The following is a 24511-nucleotide window of genomic DNA, read 5'->3' on the forward strand; positions in this document are numbered from 1 at the left end:
TATGCATTATATGGCAACACTATCAACACCTAAATTAATCTGCAGCGGTCACAGTGTACAAGTAGGAGCTCTCAGAAAATTCCTATCTTACAAGTTGTAATTACGTAACGGTATTAACAGTTTGGCATGAACACATCTGTAGATGCCACGTTCTAACGCTCCAAACACGTCCGCCATCTTGGAACAGTCAACATTTCAGATGCTGTCGTCACCAAGATCAAGATGCCACAACATTGCGCAGCCTGTGGTGGTAAAAACTGCTGAAATTTTAATTCTCGAAGAAATGGGATAACCTTTCAAGAGTGAAATATGTTTTTATATTATGTAGGCTTTTAACTTGTAACTTTTTAATGTTGTGTTAGCTATGCCTTCATCTTGTTGAATTGTGTTAGTTTAGCAAAATCATCATCTGAAGTCTAATGCAGATATTCATGTGTATAACTTCGGTTGCAGACACTTAGTCAATTTGCTCTCAACTGTTCACGGACCAGCTTAGACCGGTTCCGGGTCCAATATGGCCGACGGTTCACGTATAGCAGCCCATAGAAACAGCCACTAATGAGGCACATGTATACATATCTATGCTTACAATCTCATGGTGCTCTTTTCTAAATGATGTGAAAAACATTTTAATGAAAAGGGTGTGGCCAGCTTTAATAATGCAGTCTAATTTTAATTTCCTAATTAAGAAGGAAAGCCCCTCCAGGAAAAGCCCCTCCAGAAAAATACAATTATTTTAATAGTCCTTTTTAATCTTGGATATACCGCGTAATTTCTCGGCGTCTCTCAAAGTGCACCTGCCTCCGCTGTCAGTACAAAAGAACAATCCTTCACTGCCATGCTCTCGCTCAGCCGCTCACTCTCTACTGTTTTCAAGTCTGTTCTCTAATTCTCCTCCACTTTGTAGCTGAACCCATCAGTCATGTGCATAAAAGACCCACTGTGCTTCTCAGGACCACTGGATGTGTATTAGAGCAATTTAGTGTAATTTACATTTTGCTGCAGGTCCCATTGTGAAGACCTGTCTAAAACTCACTGGGGTGCGTCAAACTTGCGTTATGCTTTTCTTTTTTTTTTGCCACCGTTAATGGGCTGACCTCAACTTAATGAAAGAATGGTCATCTAATTGCTAAGCGTTTGCCTTAGAAAATTGCATGGCTTTACAGCATAAGTTAAGTTGAATAACTTTGGTTCAAAAAAAAAAAATGATTCAATAGGAAATGGCCTCGGTGATCTGATTCTAACCTGTATCTAATTTTGCTCTACATGTATTCGAAAGCACTGTAGACTATATAAAATGGTACAGAAATTATATAAAATCCTGTTATACTGTATGCTAAACTACGACATTATTAAATCGATTACTTTATAACTATGAGGAAAATTTGTATTTAAGTAGATATGAGTCATACTGTATTTATTAAACATTACTCTTACATTAATCATATTTACCACTTGTATTATATTTAAGTAGATTTCAGCAGATTTAAGTAGTTAAAGTACATTGGTATAATAACAAAAAAAAACCTGGTTTATGCATGTTCAATAGTTGAAAGTTACATTTATTTACATGACTATGAGTAAAAATTCAAAACAATTGCAGGTTTAAATATTATTATGCGATTGCAAGATCACCTAAAATTGCACTAAAACCACCGAACTAAAGAGTTTCACTAAAACACACTGAAGATGATCTACACACCACTATTGAGTTCAGTATAGTACATCAAGTTTAATTTGTGTGGCATTGCTCCTTTTAGCCAAAAAAACAGCCTTTGGTTTCTAAGGAGGCCATTGTATCTCCTCCATCGCCTAGCAACTATCACCAAGGCCAGCGCTTCATTGTTGCTGAGGCAAAGCGCTGCATGCACTGCATTGTCTGTCTACAGATTCATCTGTGCGCTTTCATTACTCGCTATTTCACTAAAATGCACTTGATGTTCAGGCATGTCAAAAACATATGCATGCATAAATAATGATTCAAAAAAACAATAATTCAGTTCAAATGCACAGAATGTGCATTGAGAAAAGCTCTTTAATGAGCACGCTAGCCTATATGAACTTATATACACTGGTAACAGAGGGCGGGACTTTTACGCTGAAAAGATTGTCAAGTAAAATTTCGCTGACGTCATTTTTACACAATATCCTTGAATAGCACCTGTGTGCAGGGGGGGGCTGTCCGTCTGTCAGCTTTGAGTAAAAAACATAACCCATGTCTGCAAAACCTAGCCATTAGTGTATCCACCGCTGACCAGAGACGCAGAGCTTGCCTTGCGCCCGGGGCCCTTCGCGTTTGAAGAGATGAGACTCCTCAGGAACCTCAGATTCTGGACCCTTGGTCCTACAGTCTTTCCAAAGCAAACATGTAGTTTTGTTCCCCAATTTTCAGCTAAAGCACCTTGGAGTTTGTATCAGTACTCCGTTCATCTGGCCTCTGTTTTATTTTCAAGTGCCGCCGAGACTCCAATTATCAGCGGGAGGCTTATTTTTCGGCTTCTTCTTTTTTCTTTTCCTATTTTTCTTTCTTTTGTCATCAAAGGCAAGCCCTTTCGTCTATAAACTGATTCTTTTGAGAGACACACAATGGCTGTTCGTGGTGAGTACCAAATGTTTTATTTCAAGTCATGTTGTTGTGATGTGAGAATGGTGACTTGCAGAATGTACGCTTTGTTTGAGATCAATTTTACATTTTAATTCATCCGGTTTTGATGCATCCTTTTAGGACACCAGCCATTAAGGACATGTGTATTTCAGAACATACGGACCAACTTAAGGTGGAGTTTTCCAGAGTCTATCACTGATTTTAATATCAAGCTATCATCCGTCAGGAATTGACATGAATGTCCTTATACATCATTCTGGTAAGTTTTTTATCAATTTGGAGAAAAATACAATATTTTTTTACTACACTGTTAGAAGAAAATGTTCTATAGTGTAGAACCTTCTGTCAGGCGGTTCATGGGATCATTTTATGGAATTAGTTTTGATTCATTTTTTTTTATCATTTAAAATTACCTTTTATGAATTAAGCAGCTTGTAAATATACTTTATCACAAAAAAAAAATGAAATAACCTGTTAAACATTAAAGTATTTCGCAATCATTTAAGCCATTTAGAACCTTTTTGGCATAAAGTGTTCTTTAAAATTGAGCCAAGAAGCCTAGGATTCTATATAGAACCCATTGAACCTTTTTTTTTATAAGGATATAACTACAATTTGAGACACTGAACATCACATTTTACTTGTAATGTTAAAAAATAAACTCATTTGCTTTATTCAGCATTGTCATAGGACTCTGGCAATTGGCATTTGACATTGAATTTCAAAGAGAGATGCTGATACAAAAATGTGCTTTATGAAGGCTGACATGCGGGCATGAAAAGCTCGCTGTAGTTTATTTATCTCGCTGTACAAGGAGAAGGTCAGCGCAGACTAACAGTGTGTCCCTCACGCCTGTGTGACCTTCTGACAGAATATTACATGGGACTGGTGTGAGCTGACAGTGGCCAAATTCTTGCTTCAAAATGAGTTAAAGGGATAGTTCACCCAAAAAATGAAAATTTTGTCATCGTTTACTCACCCTTGAACACAAAAGAAGATATTTTAAAGAATGTCAGTAACTAGACAGTTGACAGCACCCATTGACTTCCATAGTATTATTTTTCCTACTATGGAAGTCAATGATACCGTCAACTGTCTGGTTACCGACATTCTTTAAAATATCTTCTTTTGTGTTCAACAGAAGAAAGAAACTCATACAGGTTTGAAACAACTTGAGGGTAAGTAATGACAACATTATTTTTTTGGGTAAACTATCCCTTTAAAATCCTGACAGATGTATAAAAACCATTGATTTGTGCTGAGATGGGATAGTGACTGCAGGCCGAGTCTTACAATGACAGAAAAAAGGTGCAAATAAAATCACGAATGGAGAGTTTGAACATGAATTTCTTTCAAGAATCATGTTTCGTAAGCTCTAATGCTCTATCTCTAATGCACTAATGCATGCCTCTTTTTGTTGATATTATTTAATGCCTTTTTTGGCGATAAAACCAGCTTCTAATGTGGTTCGTCATCTGAGTTTTGAGCACGTCTGAGTAGTTTTGATGAAGTCTTTTGCAGTGTGGAAGACTAGTGATTTTGTTGTTTTTATCTAAGAAGACAACAAGTCATAGTCTACCTCACAGCTCTACGATGAATGTCTTCAATGCACACAGAAAATAACCAGAGTTTATTTATTTACACTGCCCTCTGCTGCCAAACCAATGACTGACATGAACTGAAGATATTCATTTGGAAATAAATGTACCTAGATTTCATTGTGTGGTTATTCACATGTCTGTGAATGTGCATTAAGTTTTATGTTGGATAGCTGATTTAGTGTTTCTGTCATTTTATTTTCTTATTTTTTCTGTTTCCTGCCATCAAATATTGTTCTGGTAAAATCAAGAAAAGAACTGGTTAGAGAGAAATGGCAAACCTGAGCTTCTCTGAAATGTTTTTATAACCTTATTGTATTGTTGTCATTATTTCTCACGTCTTGACATTGGATGTGAATGTGAAATTCAACTAGAATAGATAAATGAAAGTGACAATAAATTTGTAAGAAGGCTAAATAGCAACATTTCTACTTTAAAACAAATTGTTACAAAACCAAAATGAATGTACCATTTCTTTTTTTTCTTCTTTTTTAAAATAAATTGTATGACGTGGTCACTCATCCAAAAACACCTGTCCTCAATGCATACATCAATATTAAATATTTAAAAAATACATATACATATTGTAAGAATGTGCCTAGTTATAAGGCTGTGTCTTTGCTTTTTTAAGATATTTATAAACACGTTTAAAATAACAGGAAAATGAAACACAATCTTCATCCTTATGTTTTTTGTTTAAATCTGCTACAACACAACACCACATTTTTATTTTAAAACCATTTGAAATATTTTCTCTCACAACCTTGATTTGTCAACTTTAACATGTCAGGAAAATTTTTGGATGATTTTCCTCATTTTAGGGAAGCCCTAAAAACAAAATGGCTACTTGATTTAATACATGTGAGATGTGCACGGAAAAAACACACAGTTTGTGAGAAAATGGAAGGAGGAGATACAAAGCATAGTGACTTTTAAATCCCTTTTATTACTTTAAATATACACAAAGAGACCAAAATGGGAGAAAACGGCAATGGTGATTCTGTGGGTTTACTGGGGCGGCAGGATGGCTTTGGTCTTCTCAGCCACAAACTTGAGGACGTCTTCAACGTGAGTCTGGACCATGCCGGCCAGCGGGGCGACCTGAGCCTGGACGGAGGCGGCCAGAGGCTTGATGTGGTCTTCGATGTTGCTGGAGAGGGGCTTCAGCTGCTCCTGGAGCTTCTCAACCATGGGCTGGAACTGGGCTCTGCTCTGCTCGAGGTAAGCGCTGCGACACAAACCAAAGAGAATTCATTAATAACAGAAGTTCAACTGGATCGTAATTCTGTTGATCATTTAAATCCACAGTTGAGATTATGAAGATGGACTTACTTGGCCTTGCTGGCCAGCTCAGGGCCCTCGACGTTCTTCAGATTGTCCACGAGGTCCTGGAAATACTTGGCGATCGTGTCCAGCTCAGCAGCAACGTCTCTCTTGACCAGAGATACTGACTCAGAGCCTGGAACATCAACAGAGATGGTTGATCAATACACACTTGCATCTGAATGGCATTACCCTCAACGGGAAACTTTAAGTACTTTAGAGAGTAAAGATAAAATATCCACCACACACATTGTCTATTTAACCCCTACATTCGTAAAAATAAAGGTTCAAAAAGGTTTTTTTACTCGCAGTGATGCAATAGAAGGACCATTTTGGGTTCCTCAAAGAACCTTTCTGTGAATAATTCTCAAAATAACCATTTTCTCTTAGTGTGAAGAACATTTCACACTAAGTTTCATGGATTTTAAATGTTCTTTATGGAACCATGAAGATCCTTTATTTTTAAGGGTGTAGATTCACGGAGTTGCCATATTGCATACACAAAATACAACATATCTTGAGAGCATCACAAGTTAACATGATTTAAAGTCTCACCAATGGCCAGAGCAACAACAAGAACGGCGATGAGGGAGAATTTCATGGTTGCAGGTTGGGTGAGAGTTGCCTGAACAGAAAGAGATAATGATTCATTTCAGTTTTTAGTCAGACTTCTCCTCTTAAATTTCAACAGAAATGAAGAATCAACAGCAGAGCTCGACATGACCAGTATAATGTAGATGTAATCTTACCTTACGTCCAGGGGTTCTTAGACCAGATGGTGTGTTCTCCAATGAGCCGTGGGTTTTTATAGTCCCAGGACAAGTTCAAAGGGTGACCAGTGCTGATGAAATCATCTATACACTGAACCTTTAGGCTTTACCTGACTCTGAAGTGATCGAATCAAAGTTCAACAGTAATCTGTGTTTGTGCTTAATTAGTGCATTTTTGTAGAGTTTCAGTCGTCTGATAACGCGATCAGTGCAGCGCTTCTGTACATGCAGAAATAGTTCAGGGCTTATTTATAGACTGAAATAAAGTAATCAATGTTTTTGTCTGTGCAACCACTGAAAATACTGTTTTGGAATTTGATTTAAATAAATGTATACCCCAACTTGCTTGTGTGGTGAACTCAGTGACAGTGGGATGATGTGAATGTGTGTTATATCAAAAAAAAAATTGTCAACTATATATGTTCATCAGCTCTGACTTAAATACTTGTACCTCTGGGTTTTTAATTTATTTTATTGTGAAACTGGCTCGTTACTGTTTTGAGTCTGATCTTGCCTTTATAAAATATTTTAATGCAGTAAAATTAGGATGAAGGCAGACCTTTAGTGACACTGGCAAACCTTTAATTATTTCTATGTAATGCTGTTTCTTTTAATCTTTGTCATTTGACATTGGAATATAAGAACAAAAGTTTAGTGACGCTAACTTAAAATGGGAAAAATCTAAATAACATTTGTTTTCTATAAAATTATTTGCAATAGGTGTATTAGAATTGGATAGTATGTAATTGCCTTTTCTGTTTTTTATATTAGCCAAAAAATAAATGCTTTTTGATTTAATAAAATTATTTGACTATGCTCTAAAATATAAACTGAAAAAACCTGTTCTTAATCATAATTTAGAGTCAGGAACACACCCATTCTTACAATGGTGTTCTGAGGGATTTTAGAGTGTTGCTATGCAGTTGCTATGGTGTTCTGAATCCAGCTGCATAAACAAGGCCATTATGTTAAGGTGTAACTTAAGGTCACCCAAAAATGAAAATCCTGTCATTAATTACTCACCCTTATGTCGTTCCAAACCTGTAAGACTTTCGTTCATCTTCAGAACACAAATGAAGATCTTTTTGATGAAATCTGAGAGATTTCTGTCCCTCCATTGACAACTATTACTCAAAACTTTCATAAAGAGATTGTGAAAAATAATGCATGTGAATTGAGCAGTTTAGTCCCAATTTTCTGAAGAGACTCAATCGCTTTATATGATGAACAGGTTTAATTTGGGGTTTTATTCACATATAAACATTCATCAACCAATGAGATTCATTCTTGTGTTACGCAGAACGTTTGAGCTTCATATCGATTAGTTTTACGATCTCTTTATAAACCTTTTGAAGCGTAAGGTAGTTGTGTAGCTATAGGGACAGAAATATCTCAGATTTAATCAAAAAGATCTTTGTTCTGAAGATGAATGAAAGTCTTACAGGGTTGGAACGACATAAGGGTGAGTAATTAATGACAGAATTTTCATTTTTTTTTGTGAACTATCCCTTTAAAAACTGACCAATAGCAGTTCGTTGGGGTGAGCCTTCTTACTTTTTGGTATTAAATTAGACCAATACTTTTTTTTAAATATATATATATAACTGACTTTAAAAAGTTATGAACAGTCTTAAAGAAAAATAATAATATGATGGCTAAATTAAGACTAGTCTCGGTTTATGCGCCCCTGGATGATTGTTTATACTGGACAAATCAAAAGAAGTCCTTATGGTCCACCATTGCAAAGACCATATGTTTTTTTAGCAGCTTTATCGTCCAACAGGCCAAAAAGTGTTACATTTAATGTGAGACATTTGAATAACCAGCCAGCACAGAGTGGTCACTTTTTAATTGTTTTTATTATTTCAAACACGCCAGCATACATGAAGACAGCATTCCCTGCATTTTAGGGAAGCCCTAAAAAAACAAAATGGCTACTTAATTTAATACATGTGAGATGTGCACTGAAAAAACACATTTTTTCTGAGAAAATGGAAGGAGATAGAGCATTGTGACTTTTAAATCCCTTTTATTATTTTAAATATACACAAAGAGACCAAAATGGGAGAAAACGGCAATGGTGATGTGGGTTTACTGGGGCGGCAGGATGGCTTTGGTCTTCTCAGCCACAAACTTGAGGACGTCTTCAACGTGAGTCTGGACCATGCCGGCCAGCGGGGCGACCTGAGCCTGGACGGAGGCGGCCAGAGGCTTGATGTGGTCTTCGATGTTGCTGGAGAGGGGCTTCAGCTGCTCCTGGAGCTTCTCAACCATGGGCTGGAACTGGGCTCTGCTCTGCTCGAGGTAAGCGCTGCGACACAAACCAAAGAGAATTCATTAATAACAGAAGTTCAACTGGATCGTAATTCTGTTGATCATTTAAATCCACAGTTGAGATTATGAAGATGGACTTACTTGGCCTTGCTGGCCAGCTCAGGGCCCTCGACGTTCTTCAGATTGTCCACGAGGTCCTGGAAATACTTGGCGATCGTGTCCAGCTCAGCAGCAACGTCTCTCTTGACCAGAGATACTGACTCAGAGCCTGGAACATCAACACAGATTGATCAATACACACTTACATCTTGAATGGCATTACTCTCAAGTGCTCAAGCTAAATCAGGTGAAAGGAGGCTTTTACTGTACGTTTCTACAGGACACTTTGTTATGTTAAGTACTTTAGAGAGTAAAGATAAAATATCCATCACACACACACTGATATAGTTTGTCTATTTAACCCCTAGACTAACTGAGTTACCATATTACATACACAAAATACAACATGAGAGCATCACAAGTTAACATGATTTAAAGTCTCACCAATGGCCAGAGCAACAAGAAGAACGGCGATGAGGGAGAATTTCATGGTTGCAGGTTGGGTGAGAGTTGCCTGAACAGAAAGAGATAATGATTCATTTCAGATTTTAGTCAGACTTCTCTTAAATTTCAACCGAAATTAAGAATCAACAGCAGAGCTCGACATGACCAGTATAATGTAGATGTAATCTTACCTTACGTCCAGGGGTTCTTAGACCAGATGGTGTTTTCTCCAATGAGCCGTGGGTTTTTATAGTCCCAGGACAAGTTCAAAGGGTGACCAGTGCTGATGAAATCATCTACATACACTGAACCTTTAGGCTTTACCTGACACTGAAGTGATCGAATCAAAGTTCAACAGTAATCTCTTTTACTCTTTGTGCTCAAATGATGCATTTTTGTGGTGTTTCAAATCACATAATCACTTTTACATGAGAGTCTGCATATCACTGTCGGTATGGATTGTCTTTCTTTTTCAGTCAAATGCCCCAAACCCATGTGAATGAATATTACCTGGTGTCTTTTTGGATTTTTTTTGGGTGGATTTTATCCGAAAACCTTCTGAGCTATAGTATTTTCCTCTTATTCTTTGACTTACACGTCAACAGAGACCAGCTCAGCTGTTATTCTATCACAAACTGATTGGGTTTATCTAAGACTGTGGAGTGGGGAATATATCTACGGTCAGGTATTCTTGGTTATCTTGTCCCCCTTTGTCATATAAAATGACTATTGGAGTCCAACGTTAGAAACAAGCACTGAACTTTATACTTGAAGAAGAACAGATCATTTTGAAGTGGGCATTGTTTGAACTAGATTTATAGTAATTTCAGGACTTAATTAATACTTTACCAGTTCGTTGTCATCAGGATTGTTTAAGATGTGTTAAAGTAGGCTATAAATAAGGATCATGACATTTTTAATTAAATTTAATTAATGTTTTTATAATTTTGGCGAAATAAAAAGTGACAATAATAGAGACACACTAAATAAAGACGACACCAAAACGTCATGTTTTTTTTTTGTGTGCTGTAAAAAGTATGTTAATTGTTTATGTACTTTATTTTGATGGTTTAATTCCTGGCCTATATATTTTATTCTTTATTTATATTGGGTTGTGTAGGCCTGTTACAGACAGAGTTTAGATTAAGCCATGAGGATTAGCCCTTTGTTAAATTAGGATATTTAAGTAGTGCCTTAGCTAGGACATTACAAATGTGCCTCAGAAAAAAAAAAAACATTACTGGTGTAGTGTGCATATTTTAAGATATGTCAGTCAGTGCACTTTCAGTTAAAACTCCTGGGACCAGGCTTCAGCCTCGTCTGTAATTAAAGTTCAGAGACGGTTCGACGTCCTCCAAACCAACAGATGGCGAAGTAGTCGAACAGCATGTGACGCAAAGAAGACGAACAAGACGTGTGTCGCAGTGAGTATTCTGCGCATGCTCGCACTCTCGCGCACACAAGCAGGCATCATGGCGGACGTACTGGATCTTCATGAAGCGGGGGGTGAAGACTTTCCTATGGATGAGGATGGTGATGGTACAGTGGTTATTTATATTCAAATAGTCAATTCACATTTGTATTTTTTTAAATGATAAAAAAATCACCTGTTTATTAGTGCTGAATGTGTGTAATACCCGTGTTTACGTCCGACGGGCCTAGTCAGATTAGCACGCGTGCTAATAGTTGGCTAATTCAAACGAATCGCGCGCTGTACTGATTCTACTTAATTTTGTTGCCTTGGTTTTAGTTGTTATACGTTTTACTTGTTTTCATGTTTATCATTGCCAATAAGGCATTTTATTGTCGTTAAGAATACAAGCTCAGATGTATAGATTCATCAGAGCGTTTGTGATGTTAAAAAGACAGTATGCATGGCAATCTTCCATTAGTTTATATTATTTCGTTCATAATGTTTATGTAGTTATCTTCAAAAATTTCCACGCCGTTGTTATTATTTTTGAATGCATTGTAAGAGTCATTCTTTTTCTTTTTGTTCACCTTACAGAGAGCATTCACAAGTTAAAAGAGAAGGCCAAGAAGAGGAAGGGTCGTGGGTTTGGATCAGGTAAGTCACCTCATCTCTATTCCTGTGTGTTTGCATCTTAATTAATCATGCTAATGATGTTTGGTGCTTTATTTCACAGAGGAAGGAGCGAGATCCCGAGTCAGAGAGGACTATGACACCGTAGAACAGGATGGAGATGAGCCTGGTCCACAGAGATGTAAGTGGCGCTCACAGAACTGTAAATTACATGCAAGTGTATTTTGCAAATTACAGAATATCAGAGTATATTTGATGTTAATGTTGCATCTGACAAATCCATGCCTGTATATTCTTCTTTCAACATATTGGACTGTATAAAAAATGCATTAGAATTTCTATCATGAGGTCGCATGTGTCCAGGAAAAGCTGGTTTAACCGCAGTTGACAAAATGTTTTGTCCTTATCTTGGTTGCAGCTGTAAGAACTTTTACCGCTTGTATATTTTGCACCATTTTTAATGTGTTTTTATGTTACTTTAGCTGTTGAAGGATGGATTCTGTTTGTGACTGGTGTACATGAGGAGGCCACGGAAGAGGATGTCCACGATAAGTTTGCTGAGTTTGGAGAAATCAAGAACTTGCATTTAAATTTGGACAGAAGAACTGGTTACCTTAAGGTTAGTATTATTTTTTTTTGTGGTTCAGAAAAATATATGCAAATGTGTGTAAAGGGTTTTTATTTTATTTGTTTTTCACTTTATCTTTAACTTATGAATGACTGCTTGAGTGTGTGTTTGTATGTGTATATATATATATGAATGAGACTGAGTGAGATCATATCTAAATTGATGTATACAAAATCGATATGTTGATAGGTACAGGCTTTTTTTTTTTTATTTATTTTATTTTTTTTTTTTTATTTATTATAGAACACATTTTTTACAAAACACAATATACAAAATCTCTCGTTGGGAGACGTATGTGAAGAACATAGTTAACACAATTAACTAGAACAAAATCGATAAAGAAAATAAATACAAATAAAATAAAATTAGAATAAATTAAGCAAAGGCACTTCAGTCAATAAGGCATGTCAAAGTTGTTCACATACATACAGTATATTGTCCTCAGTCTTCATATATTTCAAAATAAAGTTACATGGAAGCTTTGCAAGTTATAATGACAAATATTTTGAGACATCTTCACATAAAGAGTAAATGCTATCACTGGAGTTCTTCAGAAGTTTTAAAGAATCAAAGTATTCCCTCAGTTCAATTTTAAACACCTTTATGGTACAGGCTTTTGTGGTGAAGTCAGTTTTGGATTGGTTTTATTGGCTCAGGAAGGCTTTTTTCTTTGTGTTTGCTCTGAAATAGTTTTTATTTCTATTTATTTACCCCAGGAAATAAATTGTTGAACAAGAGGGATTCACCTAAGTGTTTTTGATTTCGTCCACCAGATGGCAGTGTTTCAAACAGGACACAGAATCTGATTCTTTTTGTCTCAAATTGATGACCATATTTTGACACTTTATATGATCGTGCTGCTTTCTTGTGCTTAAAGGAATAGTTCACTCTAAAATTAAAATTCTGTCATTATTACTCACTCTCATGTCGTTCCTAACCCGTAAGACTTTTGTTCATCTAAGGAACAGAAATTAAGATCTTTTTAAAGAAATCTGAGAGCTTTCTGTCCCTCCATTGACAGCTACGCAACTACCACTTTGACGCTTCAGAAAGTTCGTAAAGAGATCGTAAAACTAATCCATATGAGTTGAGTGGTTTATTTGGTTGCCTTGCATGTTGTTCAGATGTCCTCTTGGGCGGTCCTTGGTCAATGAAAGCTGCAATAGTCTAGACATTTTCTGCCATCAGTCTTAAGGTCTGGCTACTACTTTACATGTGACTAGCGATGTGCATCTTCAATAGTTTGTCTGCTCAAGGACTTGATAAACAAAAGTGAATTCCATCTGCACAGTTTAATTTTTATTTTGTTTATATGTGAAACAGTCAATGCATCAGCTATCAGTCATCTAATATGGTGTATTATGTTAATACTTTTAAAACAAATATCAGCTGTGGTGTCCTGGTCTTTTCAGTTGTGCTCTGTGTAGCTGTTTTTGATCACAAGATGCTCAATATGCAGTTTTATTTTGTGTGATTTTGACCCTGTTGCATTTTTTTTTTTATTCATAAAGTGTGTTAAATGTGTATCTGTCTGCAATTGAGAAACCCATATTGGTGGATCCTCACATTTGGCCCTGTTTTTTTAGCTTGAAAATGTTCCTCAGGTCAACCTGATACATGTTAATGCACAATGTTTAGTTTGGCCTGTTTCAAGACAAAGAAAGTGAAAGACAGTTGTGGAACCAGGCAACCAATGGAGAATCATCCCTTTGAGGGCTTCATGTTTAAAAAATTATCTTGGCAAATAATGAGGCTTGTCTTGTTTTTTTATAGGGCTATGCACTGGTGGAGTACGAGACTTACAAAGAAGCCCAGGCTGCGATGGAAGGGCTGAATGGACAAGATCTTATGGGGCAGCCAATCAGCGTTGACTGGGGCTTTGTAAGGGGACCCCCTAAGAGCAAGAGGAGGTGAGTCGGTATCTTATGCTGTTACACTGGATTTATGTACTCTGACTGTTTCACTCGCTCAAACTATCTTAATTTGTAGTGTAGTTTGTCTTCTATAGCATTTAATGATACCGGTTGACATATAACATGACTAATGGACCAATGTGCTTTCCTCTAGGGGTGGAAGGCGGCGCAGCAGGAGCCCTGACAGACGGAGACGTTGATTTTTCCCATATTAAACTCAATTGTCTGTTTTCCAGCCATTGTGGCATTATACTTTTCAAGACAGATTGGAGTGTTTGTATTTCTTTAAATAAGGATTTTAGTGTTTTTGAAGGAGGCGGGTTTTGTCTTAATTGTTAGTTATTCGGCAACTGTCTGCAGGTCTTTAGTTGAAGAATGACAGACGTTACTGAAGCATACATGTTAAAGCTGTTGGTATTTTCATAGCTTTTTTTTTTGTTTGTAAAAAGTGGCTGTACACTTTAAAATGTATGTAGATTGACATGTTGTTTCCTCATTGAAATCTGTTATGCGTAGTGATTTGTATACTTCCAATAAATTAATTTGGATTAAAATCTTTGTTTCCTGCGTTGTTTGAGACAATTTGGGTTTTTACAATTACAGTTTTTACATTATATTACTTGCTTGCACAAATAAATGCATTACTAAAATAGTATAAATTCAAAAAACTAACTGGCATTACTCTATGCCAAATTTTGTGTGTAAATGTATGTCCTTGAGTACCGTAGTTGCTTTTGAGTTTTTTTTTTTAACCCTGCCGATATATTCAAATTTGGTATTGTCTTTAATGTGGGTCAAATTACAATTTATTAAATATTTTCATTTGTTTGCTCTCACTGTACTTTGACTTTTTTTTATTAAATAGACAAATATTACTTTTTTTATTTGTATTGTTAGTCACACATTATAAAAACATTAGATACATTTTTACCAAGTTTTGAATAACCATATTTTATTACCATAAGGCAATTGTCAACAAAATTTGCATTTTTAACCACTTGCCGGTTTCTACAGAAATGATTGGTTAACTTATGACTTATGAGGTCATGCTGGATGAACATGTGGAAATAACCAGACAACATGCTGCTGATGCCATTTTTCCAGCATCAGCAAATGACGTCATGACTAAGCCGGTCACCCTTAAATAAAGTTGTTGCTTATTGCTTTGTCACAGGTCCGATTTACTTTAATAGGCTCCCCGAACCGATGCCCATCATGTACTATGTGGTTGACCAACCAGCGTGGAATACTGAGCTCCCACTCTCTTTTCACATTTGCCCTTTTCTGCCCACAGGCGGAGCTTAATAGGAAATTCCAATCGCTATTGGCTCACGTCTGTGCCCGTCAAATTCAACTCTGTCTCTGATTGGCCCAAGCGGTCAGTTGAGTTTCCTTAGATGGGCGGATTTGTAGCGCCTTGGTTGACATTGTTGTTGTTGTGGGAGTAAGAATGTACTTAGTCGTCAAGTCTTTTTAAGACAACAAGCAAGAGGTATTTTTGACATTTACACAAAGCTGAACAACACATTACCTCCTAAGGAACGGATTTTCTGCGATCGAGAAGCCCAGAGTGGGAGGAAATGAGAGAGAAATTCCGCGAGGCCGCTCATGGTAAGCGCGCAACTGCATTAGCTTTAGCTCCGCGAGCCTGAAAAACCCTCACGAGCGTTTTGTAACGGAACCGGGTCATTTTTCCTCAGCGTTTGAGTGTTGTTGATGAAAGGAAAGTGTCCGTTATTTCCGCCATATCCGCAGTTTGACATCAAAATAGATGTTTTCTGTGTAAAAACTGTGTGAAAGTAGAGTGTTAATAAGGGAAAGTTGGCCGTTAGGTCATGTTTTAGGCTGGACACTCTGAGGGGACGGAGAGCGAACGGGTGACCCTTCTTTAACTGCTGAAACTAGATTAACTAACAGGCACAAACTCTAAAAGTTCAGTACAAGTCTTATTAAGTGCTTTTAATTGTGTATAACAAGACTTGTTCCTCAGTTTCTGGGCTAACGTAATTTTGTGCCTCAGCAACTTTGAGAGACACTCACTGCACTGTCCGCTAGCCGAGCAGCTAACTAACATTAACTGGCCAAGCAATGACAGTCTGAAAGGACTGGAGGACAAATTGTGTAGTTTTAAAGGTTTATATTAGTAAGAACTGAAAATGTGTTATAGATTAGTGAAGAAGAAGCTATTATCTGGCAGCCAATGACTGTGGACACTCCTTTCATCCCAGTGACCCTTCATGCTGTAACTTACAGGTATTTGGTTGTCATATAACGTTAGGCTATGTTTATGTACAGACCTGTGCATAATATTTGATTGCCAGTTGTTTTATAGACTGTAGCTTATTATATAGTACAATGTGTGTCCAATTCTGGTTCGTAGAGTGTGCTGACCTGATCTGCATCCTCACTTGTTATCGTCAAGATTATAATAAGATGAAGATCATAAACGTGAACATATTTATATTTAATTTAACTCCAGTCATCTAGAAAATCATGTTTATTCGACATGGAACTTATTGCCCTCACATGGGCACTGCCATGTCATGACATGTCAAGCAATTGACTGATAAAAAACATCAAATGTGATGCAATTGACTAATAAAATATTCAAAATATAAGCAAACTTTGCTTGAGTGTTTAAACCAACAGTGATGTCTGTCCGATTGAGAATAAATGGCAGCACATCTGTTTCCACAATCACAATCAAAGGACATCAAAAACTTCATGTATCAATTTAAAGTACAAAAACTGGTAACGTTAGCCTACTGTTTCGAGAAACGAGAGTTGGCTAAACTGCTTCATGCATGTGTGCAGTTTTACAGCTCGGGTGCAAACATTTTTCAGTGGTTAAGTTATTAAGTTAATAATCTACTTTTTCCACAACTGTCCTACTTATTCCATCTTTCCTCCTTCTGGTGGAATTTGACAGACATCAGACTGTGTGGCGCAGTCATTACCGAACCCCGCTTAAAATGAAAGCTGTGGGCACTTGCTGCCATGGTTCGAATCCCTACAATGTGTGGGTACGGTTACACTCAGCTCTGAATTATTCAGCTCTGTATTTACAAGCTCTTTTGTCAGCTTGTTGTTTAGTGAAGGCAGCCACCCCTAGACATGAAAGTAGGACATGCAAACAAAGTCTTGGGGTTTAAGACTGATCAGGGTTGTTTTTTTTTCTCTTGTGTGGACCTTGAAAATAATCGTAGCTAAGCCTTCGTAGTTCAAACAGACCCACTCTTCAGCCTCATTATGATTTTAGATTTTTTTGTACTTGCAAGATTGACATTCAACATTAACTCTTTTTCAGCATGATTTTTAAACATTTATTTATATAAGGGAGAGTACCGGTATGTTTTTCATATGACTAGTACATTTCAGTAGTCCATGTGATATTACAAATACATTTTTAAAAGTAGAAATATTCTATGCAGTGGTTAGATTAATATGTCATGAAAGCTGCATGCACAACAATACATATAATACAACTTAAAAAAATGCTTTTTGGTGTAATTTTTAGATTGAGTTTAGTATGTCACACCCCAAGACAGGTTAAACTGAATGGCTGTATTTCATTGTCCTAGACTTTTTGGTTTATGTCTAAAGCCTTTACACTTTAACTGTCCTGTTTTTCTGCTAACCTGTAATTGTCTGTAAAATAAGTTTAGGCTCTTATTTTAATTCAGAGTGACCATGTTCAGACTAATATCATGATTGTGTGTTGCTCCTCCTGAGTTTACATCCATCATTGTTTTACCAGGCTTACAGTTTACACAGTACCTCAAAGGCCTCCTTAAATACCAGGAAAAGTGTTTTGTTTTATGTGTAGTTTAGCAGTAAACGGGTTGAAAGTTACATGATCTTAGAGCTTTTTCCTCTTGAGTCATAATCTATTTACAGCACACCTGAAATTGAAGAACAAGAGTGTGCTTTGGAGGTCTGTGCTCCATTATTTCTTAGTCTACATAGTTCTGCCTCTATGACGTTATTATTGGTTGTTGGGAACTTGAATTGTCTTAACAGTTTAGAGAGAGCGTTAATGCTGAAAACATGCTTAAAAAGTTATGCGGATAAGCACGTTTAAAGTGGTCAGCATATTTCATCGATGAGGAGTCAGGAATTGTTCAATAATCATTATTTGGGTTGGGCCAGTTTGCAGCAGTGTGCATGTTTATTATAAGAATGTTTTATTGTCACTGTTTAAAAGTAATAGTGGTACCTGATTATTGACGTATGTAACTTCAGACATCTGATAACCGGTGCTTATATTCTGTGCTTGTTCCTTTTTTCACTTATTTATTTTTGAGAGCTAATTGTGAGCTGGGTGTCAGGTAAGAACCTGCAGGTGCTACTAGTTAATTATGAAGATTTAAGTGGTGTCCCCTCACCACCAGTGGGTTTGAGAACAGCAGGTGAATGAGAGCCAGAGACCTTACATATCACTTACAGTGGTATATCCACTGAGCCAAAATGCTCCCAATCATCTGCCCCAACAAACAGACACCTTATTAGATTGATATGAGACCCTCATCTTTAGACTTTTAACTGTATACATATAGAGAAAATATGTTTTTGCTTGTGCAGCATTGTGCCTTTGAGCAAAGCACTTGGGTCTTGCTGGTTGATCCAGGGGTACTGGAAGTGTTTGCTGAGTGACTGACTGCTAACATCGTCTAGTCAGAGAGCCTTGTCTCTAACTTGTTTCGTGATGTTAAGCTAGGGCTGTAACAAATCCAAAATAAAAGTTTGTGTTTACATAATATATAGGGCTGTGCGATATTGAAGAAAAATGCCAAAAAAAAACCACACAAAAAAATGCCAAAAAAAACAATCTGGCTTCAAGAAAGGGCATTCAACCGAGACTGCATTGCTGTCAGTCACAGAAGCCCTGCGGATCGCAAAAGCTGCCTCCAAATCATCAGTTCTCATTCTCCTGGATCTGTCTGCTGCCTTCGACACTGTGAATCATCAGATCCTCCTGTCCACCCTCTCATCACTGGGCATCACAGGAACTCCTCTCCACTGGCTTGAGTCATATCTCACAGGTAGGTCCTTCAGGGTCGCATGGAGTGGCGAGGTATCCAAAGCACATCAACTGACTACAGGGGTTCCTCAGGGTTCAGTTCTTGGACCGCTCCTCTTCTCCATTTACACCACATCACTGGGACCCATCATACAGGCACATGGCTTCTCTTACCATTGCTATGCTGATGACACCCAGCTCTACCTCTCATTTCAACCTGATGATCCCACAGTAGCTGCACGTATCTCAAGCTGCCTGGCGGACATCTCGGCATGGATGAAGGAACATCACCTGCAGCTCAACCTGGCAAAGACTGAGCTTCTCGTCCTCCCTGCCAATTCGTCTCTACAGTACGACTTCACTATCCAGCTAGATTCAACTTTAATCACCCCATCAAGGTCGGTCAGAAACCTTGGAGTAACATTTGATGAGCATCTGACCCTCACAGACCACATCACAAAGACAGCTCGATCATGCAGGTTTGCACTGCACAACATCAGGAAGATCAGGCCCTTCCTAACTGAGCAGGCAACACAACTTCTCGCCCAGGCCTTGGTTATCTCTAGGCTGGATTACTGCAATGCTCTTCTGGCCGTTCTTCCATCATGTGCAACAAAACCTCTACAAATGATCCAGAATGCTGCTTGACCACATTCAAAAGACAACTGAAAACTCATCTCTTCCGTGAGCACTTGACATAAAAATAAATAAATAAATAAAAAAAAACCTCTCTTTAACCCTCCCTCCCTTGTTTTTGGCTTATGCTACTCTGAGCAGTGTCAGAACTTTGTATTCTGAGCACTTCTTGCGTTATTTTTGCCTCTTCACGATGACTCGCTTGCTGTAGTCCTCAGTTGTAAGTCGCTTTGGATAAAAGCGTCTGCTAAATGACTAAATGTAAATGTAAAAATGCGATATGCGATAACTCCTTAAATAATGCGATATTCGATATGCGATACGATAATGCTTAAAGTGTGTAAAATAAACTATTATCTTTAAAATATATTTAAAGTGATATAACCTACATGTTTCACATTCTTTTTATGACAAGAAAGTGAACATCAGTGTTTTACTGTAGCATAAGAAGTGTTATTTTAACATTAGTGTAAACCACAGGGTTTCAGGTTATCCTAGGTTTATTTAATAAAAGATACTGAATCATAAAATATAAAATTAAACATTGCTTAGTTTTCACTGTATGAATTAAATATATCCTGATACTTATTAAAGCTAAGAAACATTTTGTCTTTTGTTCATGACCCCATTTATTGCAAGCTGTTGTGATATGCATATTGCGATATATACATTTGTGCGATATTTCGATAAATTCGATATATTGTGCAGCCCTGATAATATATGTGTGTGTGTTGTGTATAATTATTTTGTATAGCCTATATAAATACACACACATGCATATACATTTGAGAAATATTTGCATTTATATACTGCATATATATTTTTATACGATTTATATTATATATAAATCTAACTATTTTATATATAAATAACACATTTTTCTTAAATATATACATGCATGTGTGTGTATTTATATATACAAAATAATTATACACAACACACACACACACATATATTATGTAAACACAAACTTTTATTTTGGATTCGATTAATCGTGATTAATCGTTTACAGCCCTATGTTAAGCTGTAGCTTTAAAATGCAGGTCCTTTTTTTCTACAGCACTGAGTTTCTAGGAACTTGCTGTTCTCTCGGTTTCTGATGACAGCCAATGCCCACGGTTTGATTCATTCCTCTGGAGAGTCCCGCTAGCAGCATACCTCGCTGCCCCAGACCTATATATGCGTCAACTTCATACGAAGGCATTCTTTAAGAAACCACTATTCTTCAGAGCGCCACAGATTATGCTGTGAAACAAAAAGCACAACCGCTAGTCCAAACAGTGGCCAGCGAGTCAAATAAACAATGTGACCGTCAGTTTACTGTCAGTGGGCTGTCACTGGGCCCAGTGTCTGGTGTTAAAGTGTGTTGATCACATGGCTCATTCCTCATGCGCTGAACATCAGCCTTGATCCAGAGCAGCCGTAATCCTATCCCAGAGACGCTGAAGAGGAGTCTTTCGCCTGGGATGACATCACAGGGATTGAAGCAAAGATGCCTGGCTGTCGAGCTCGCAGCACGTGGGTATTCACATGAGCAATAGCTGCCTTAGGCTGTGGATAATTCGCGTTGAGCTGCTGCTGTGTACACTTTAGGTGCCTGTAGTTTGTTGAATGGTCCAAATGTCCTTCTTGAGTATATATTTGTTTGCTATAGAAGAAATATTACTCTTGCTGTTTACCCTAGTGAAAAGTCGTCCCTTTAATTGGTTTGTTTGAAGTGTTTTATTTGAACAACAAAGCAGTTAAGCTTGACTTGCTTAAACGTTTTGTGCAGATAAGTTTCTTTGAATTCACTCGCGGTCATGGTATACTTCTTTTGCTTGATGAAAGGAAGCAGCAGCACTCGATCAAATCTCATTAAATACGCCTTTAATGTGTAAATCAAAACGCAAACCACACCCTGCCACCTTAAAGTAGATTATATAACTGTCAGATTAAATACAACAACAGTCACTTGAATTCATCGTTTAAGCAACAATAGCATCCTTTGTAGGAGCCGCAGCTAGATTCCCATGGCACAGTGAGCATTGCACTTTTTTCAAATGACAGAAGCTGCCTGACGTGATTGTGCACTTTAAACGCCTGCTCAGATCAGTTTTATAAGGTGTGTTTGTGAAATTTAAAAACAGAATTGTGACAGTCAGATGTGGATTGAAAAGGGGAAACCCAAATCATGTACACAGAACAATATGACTCCTTGTCCAAACATAGTTTAGTTTAGGTTGGCAAACTCGCCTGCACTGTTAAAACTTTGGCGGATTGTTCGCCAGGGTCAATGAAAACACGACTGTCGCTATCTTTTATTATTATCATATTATCTTTATTTTGCAGACAGCAGTAGTCTTAGCCATGAAGCAGAGTTGCCATTGTGCTACCAAGATGGCTGGCCCAGATGGACATTTCTATTTTTTGCATTTCCTTCACTGATTTTGGGTGAAAGTCTGTAGAGTTCAACAAAATGGATTTAATTGTAATCAAAAGTGTTAAATGGGCTACTACACTCGTATTGGTAGCTGAAAGAATCTGTTGATGAAGCAGATGTTGTGTGGGCTTGCTGATAAGCTTATCTCTTAGTATTTGTATTGTAGGATATAGCCTAAGTAGACTTTAGCAAACTCTGAATATTCCCATACAAACTCTTTAAGCTTTTTAAAAGGCTCTGCCCTCTGTAGATGTTCTAGCTCAGTCTCTGGTGGTTAGTGGTTACACAATTAATGTATCTTCATTTTAAAACATATAGCCTAGCCTATGTATTTTAGTTTAACTTAGTCAATAGCTGGTTTTAATCCAAACGTGAAGCAAATTCTTTCAAAGTTTTCAAAAAAAGTTGTTTGAGTGGATGACTGTAGTATTGGTAACCTAGTAACCAACTTTAAATAAAACAAGGCACACATAGAAAATGGAGAAAGGACTGCAATTAGTTACTATTGGGCAAGTTCTAAATTTACATAAATCGCCAAATTGAATGCTGTGCACAAAAAAAGAAATGCAGATTTTTTTTTTATGAAGGTACTAGCAGCAAGTGCATTACGACAACGTTGAGCCCCATACATATGGGGAAATGACGTCACTACGATTTATGGGAGGTCGTGGTGACCAGACATTTTTCTCACAACCTGTGGCTACACCACTTCAGAATGTCAGAGAGGCCACATTTGAAATGTTATGCAACATTACTGACACCATCAGTGGAAACAGTCGATTAGTCATGTGGGTTTAATGTTCGCTATGTCAGAATTTATAAGGCAACTGTGTTTCCCATTATTCGCATAATTTTTTTTTTTTTCTTCACAAGTCTAAAACCACCTCAAGCGAGCGTAAATGTGTTTATTATTATTTTTTTGAAATTTGCCGTTTCCATCACTCGTTTCTGATGCGATACTTCAAAATGCGCATAAAAACATATATTCAAATATATTGAGTAGATTCCAATATATTCAAGTCTGTGATTTTAAGTAATGGAATACCTGTTTGTATTTGACGTTCAGTTATGTTTTAAAATGAAAATACTTTCTGTAACTAGCGAGCACAAGTAGGAAGACGAAGATATGTGTAACTGCACTGGCATTAGTAAAGCTATTGCTCATTGGACATAGCATCATGCATACATGCAGCCATCCACTACCTAACCAAGCTCTACTCTTCAGCACAATGGTAACTTGAAAAATTTAAACATAACAGAAACATATTTAAATGTCAAACATGACTGAACATTAAAAATTAACAGATCTATCCCTTCACTCAAATAGGAACGTGTAAACAGAAACCAGCGGGCTCACATAGCCTACCTCCCGCATTCAGCACAAATCGAAATATTTATGTGCAATTTATTTGGATGCTAAACTATTATATACACTCACTCAAAAAACACGTAAATTGACACTTAATTTCAACTTAATTCCATATGCAAAGCATGCTGGGAACTAACAATCCACTACCCAGTTTCAGTTAATGCAACAAAAATCATTCATGTTATCCCAACACAAATGGTTTGAGTAAACTTCCATTTTAAAGGGGTCGTGACATGAGAAACCAAATTTGCCTTGATCTTTTAGTATATAAGAGGCCTTTGTACCATTAAAACATCCTGCAAGTTTCATAGCTTAAGACGTCCTCCCCATTATAAACGAATCATTTATTTAATCAAGCTCTAAATACAGCTCGTTCTGGATTCATGGTAAGAAGTGATGTCACGGTACGAAGTGACGTACCAGCGTTTGCATATGACCGCCTCCAGGCACAAGACAACTACGCTTTAAGCGCAAGACAACTACGCTCATTTCGTATCGTTGTCGCGCCCGCGCGCTGCGCGCCTCACAAGTGTTCAGTCGACGGACAGCGAGTGGGTCTGTGTACAGGGAAATTACGATGCCACGCAGATGTGCTGTTCCTGGCTGTGGACAAACAACATCTTTGAATACGCTGCGAAAGATCCAGTCGTCAGGGGAAAATGGATGCACTTTATTTTTTGCGGACGTCTCAGTCACGGCAGTGTTAGTTTAAGCGTTAGTTAATCCATTTGAAGGATGACTGTTTTGAGAACAAATCCCAAAATGATGCTGGCTTTGCCAGAAAACTGTTGCTTAAAGATAAGTCCATGCCGACTATTCTGGGCTCAACAACGACGACGCAAACTGTAAGTAATGTGTTTAAAACTTTAAACTACTTTTTAAATACGCTGAATCCGCACAGGTTCTGGCTGGGGGCGTTAATAATTGATGCATAGGCACTAACGTTAGCCAATCATAACAGTGGGTGTTAACACTGAACTCTTAAAGGGGAAACACCCCCAAAACAGACTGTTTGAATCAGAGGATGAGAAACAGGGTGGGAAAAGGTCATAAATCACTACATTTTAAAAGTTTTTTGTAAAAAAAACTATAGTAATGCTATATTTGCACCTAAGGGAACATAATAATAAAATAAAAAAACCCATGTCATGACCCCTTTAAATGTATAAGTAGATTGAACACAATGACAATATGTTAGGACGAAATGTATAACAAATTCTGTTGCTTTAGCTCATTTTACTTAAGTAATTTGAACAAGCAGCAACAAAAAAATATTTTCACTGTATACACGCTAAGTTTCCAGTGTCTGTTCTGAACTCAGTGACACATTTCTCACTCCAGAGACCAAAAAAAAAAAAAAAAAGAT

The 24511-nt window shown here is 37.3% G+C and overlaps 4 protein-coding genes across 5 annotated transcripts in view; 2 read left to right on the forward strand and 2 right to left on the reverse strand.

Annotated features, from left to right (window-relative positions):
• Window positions 1–4205: 4205 nt before the first annotated feature.
• Window positions 4206–6616, reverse strand: LOC307005019 (uncharacterized protein). The gene is made up of 4 exons (XM_079624740.1): window positions 6276–6616; window positions 6082–6151; window positions 5536–5662; window positions 4206–5431 (listed from the first exon to the last, which is right to left on the reverse strand). Exons 2-4 carry the CDS (start codon window positions 6125–6127, stop codon window positions 5212–5214), a joined length of 393 nt encoding a protein of 130 aa, XP_079480866.1. The 5' UTR covers window positions 6128–6151; window positions 6276–6616; the 3' UTR covers window positions 4206–5211.
• Window positions 6617–8162: 1546 nt separating this feature from the next.
• LOC307006002 (uncharacterized protein) lies at window positions 8163–9398 on the reverse strand. Its single transcript, XM_079626589.1, has 4 exons — window positions 9305–9398; window positions 9114–9183; window positions 8712–8838; window positions 8163–8607 (listed from the first exon to the last, which is right to left on the reverse strand). The coding sequence occupies exons 2-4, from the start codon at window positions 9157–9159 to the stop codon at window positions 8388–8390; spliced, it is 393 nt and encodes a 130-aa protein (XP_079482715.1). The 5' UTR covers window positions 9160–9183; window positions 9305–9398; the 3' UTR covers window positions 8163–8387.
• A 1076-nt stretch (window positions 9399–10474) lies between these two features.
• On the forward strand, window positions 10475–14252 carry rbm8a (RNA binding motif protein 8A). Its single transcript, XM_079624718.1, has 6 exons — window positions 10475–10652; window positions 11122–11181; window positions 11261–11338; window positions 11640–11776; window positions 13559–13695; window positions 13853–14252. The coding sequence occupies exons 1-6, from the start codon at window positions 10553–10555 to the stop codon at window positions 13896–13898; spliced, it is 558 nt and encodes a 185-aa protein (XP_079480844.1). The 5' UTR covers window positions 10475–10552; the 3' UTR covers window positions 13899–14252.
• Window positions 14253–15073: 821 nt separating this feature from the next.
• The window catches only part of otud7b (OTU deubiquitinase 7B), a 31361-nt gene continuing 21923 nt past the window's right edge, over window positions 15074–24511 (forward strand). Inside the window, exon 1 of one of the 2 annotated variants that reach the window (XM_079626687.1) lies at window positions 15074–15309. The gene's annotated coding sequence lies outside the window, so the exon portion shown is untranslated. The remainder of the gene's footprint in view (window positions 15310–24511) is intronic. The other variant, XM_079626688.1, reaches the window with a different exon arrangement.

Source organism: Phoxinus phoxinus (genome assembly GCF_949152265.1).
Source record: "Phoxinus phoxinus genome assembly, chromosome: 10".
NCBI lineage: Eukaryota > Metazoa > Chordata > Actinopteri > Cypriniformes > Leuciscidae > Phoxinus > Phoxinus phoxinus.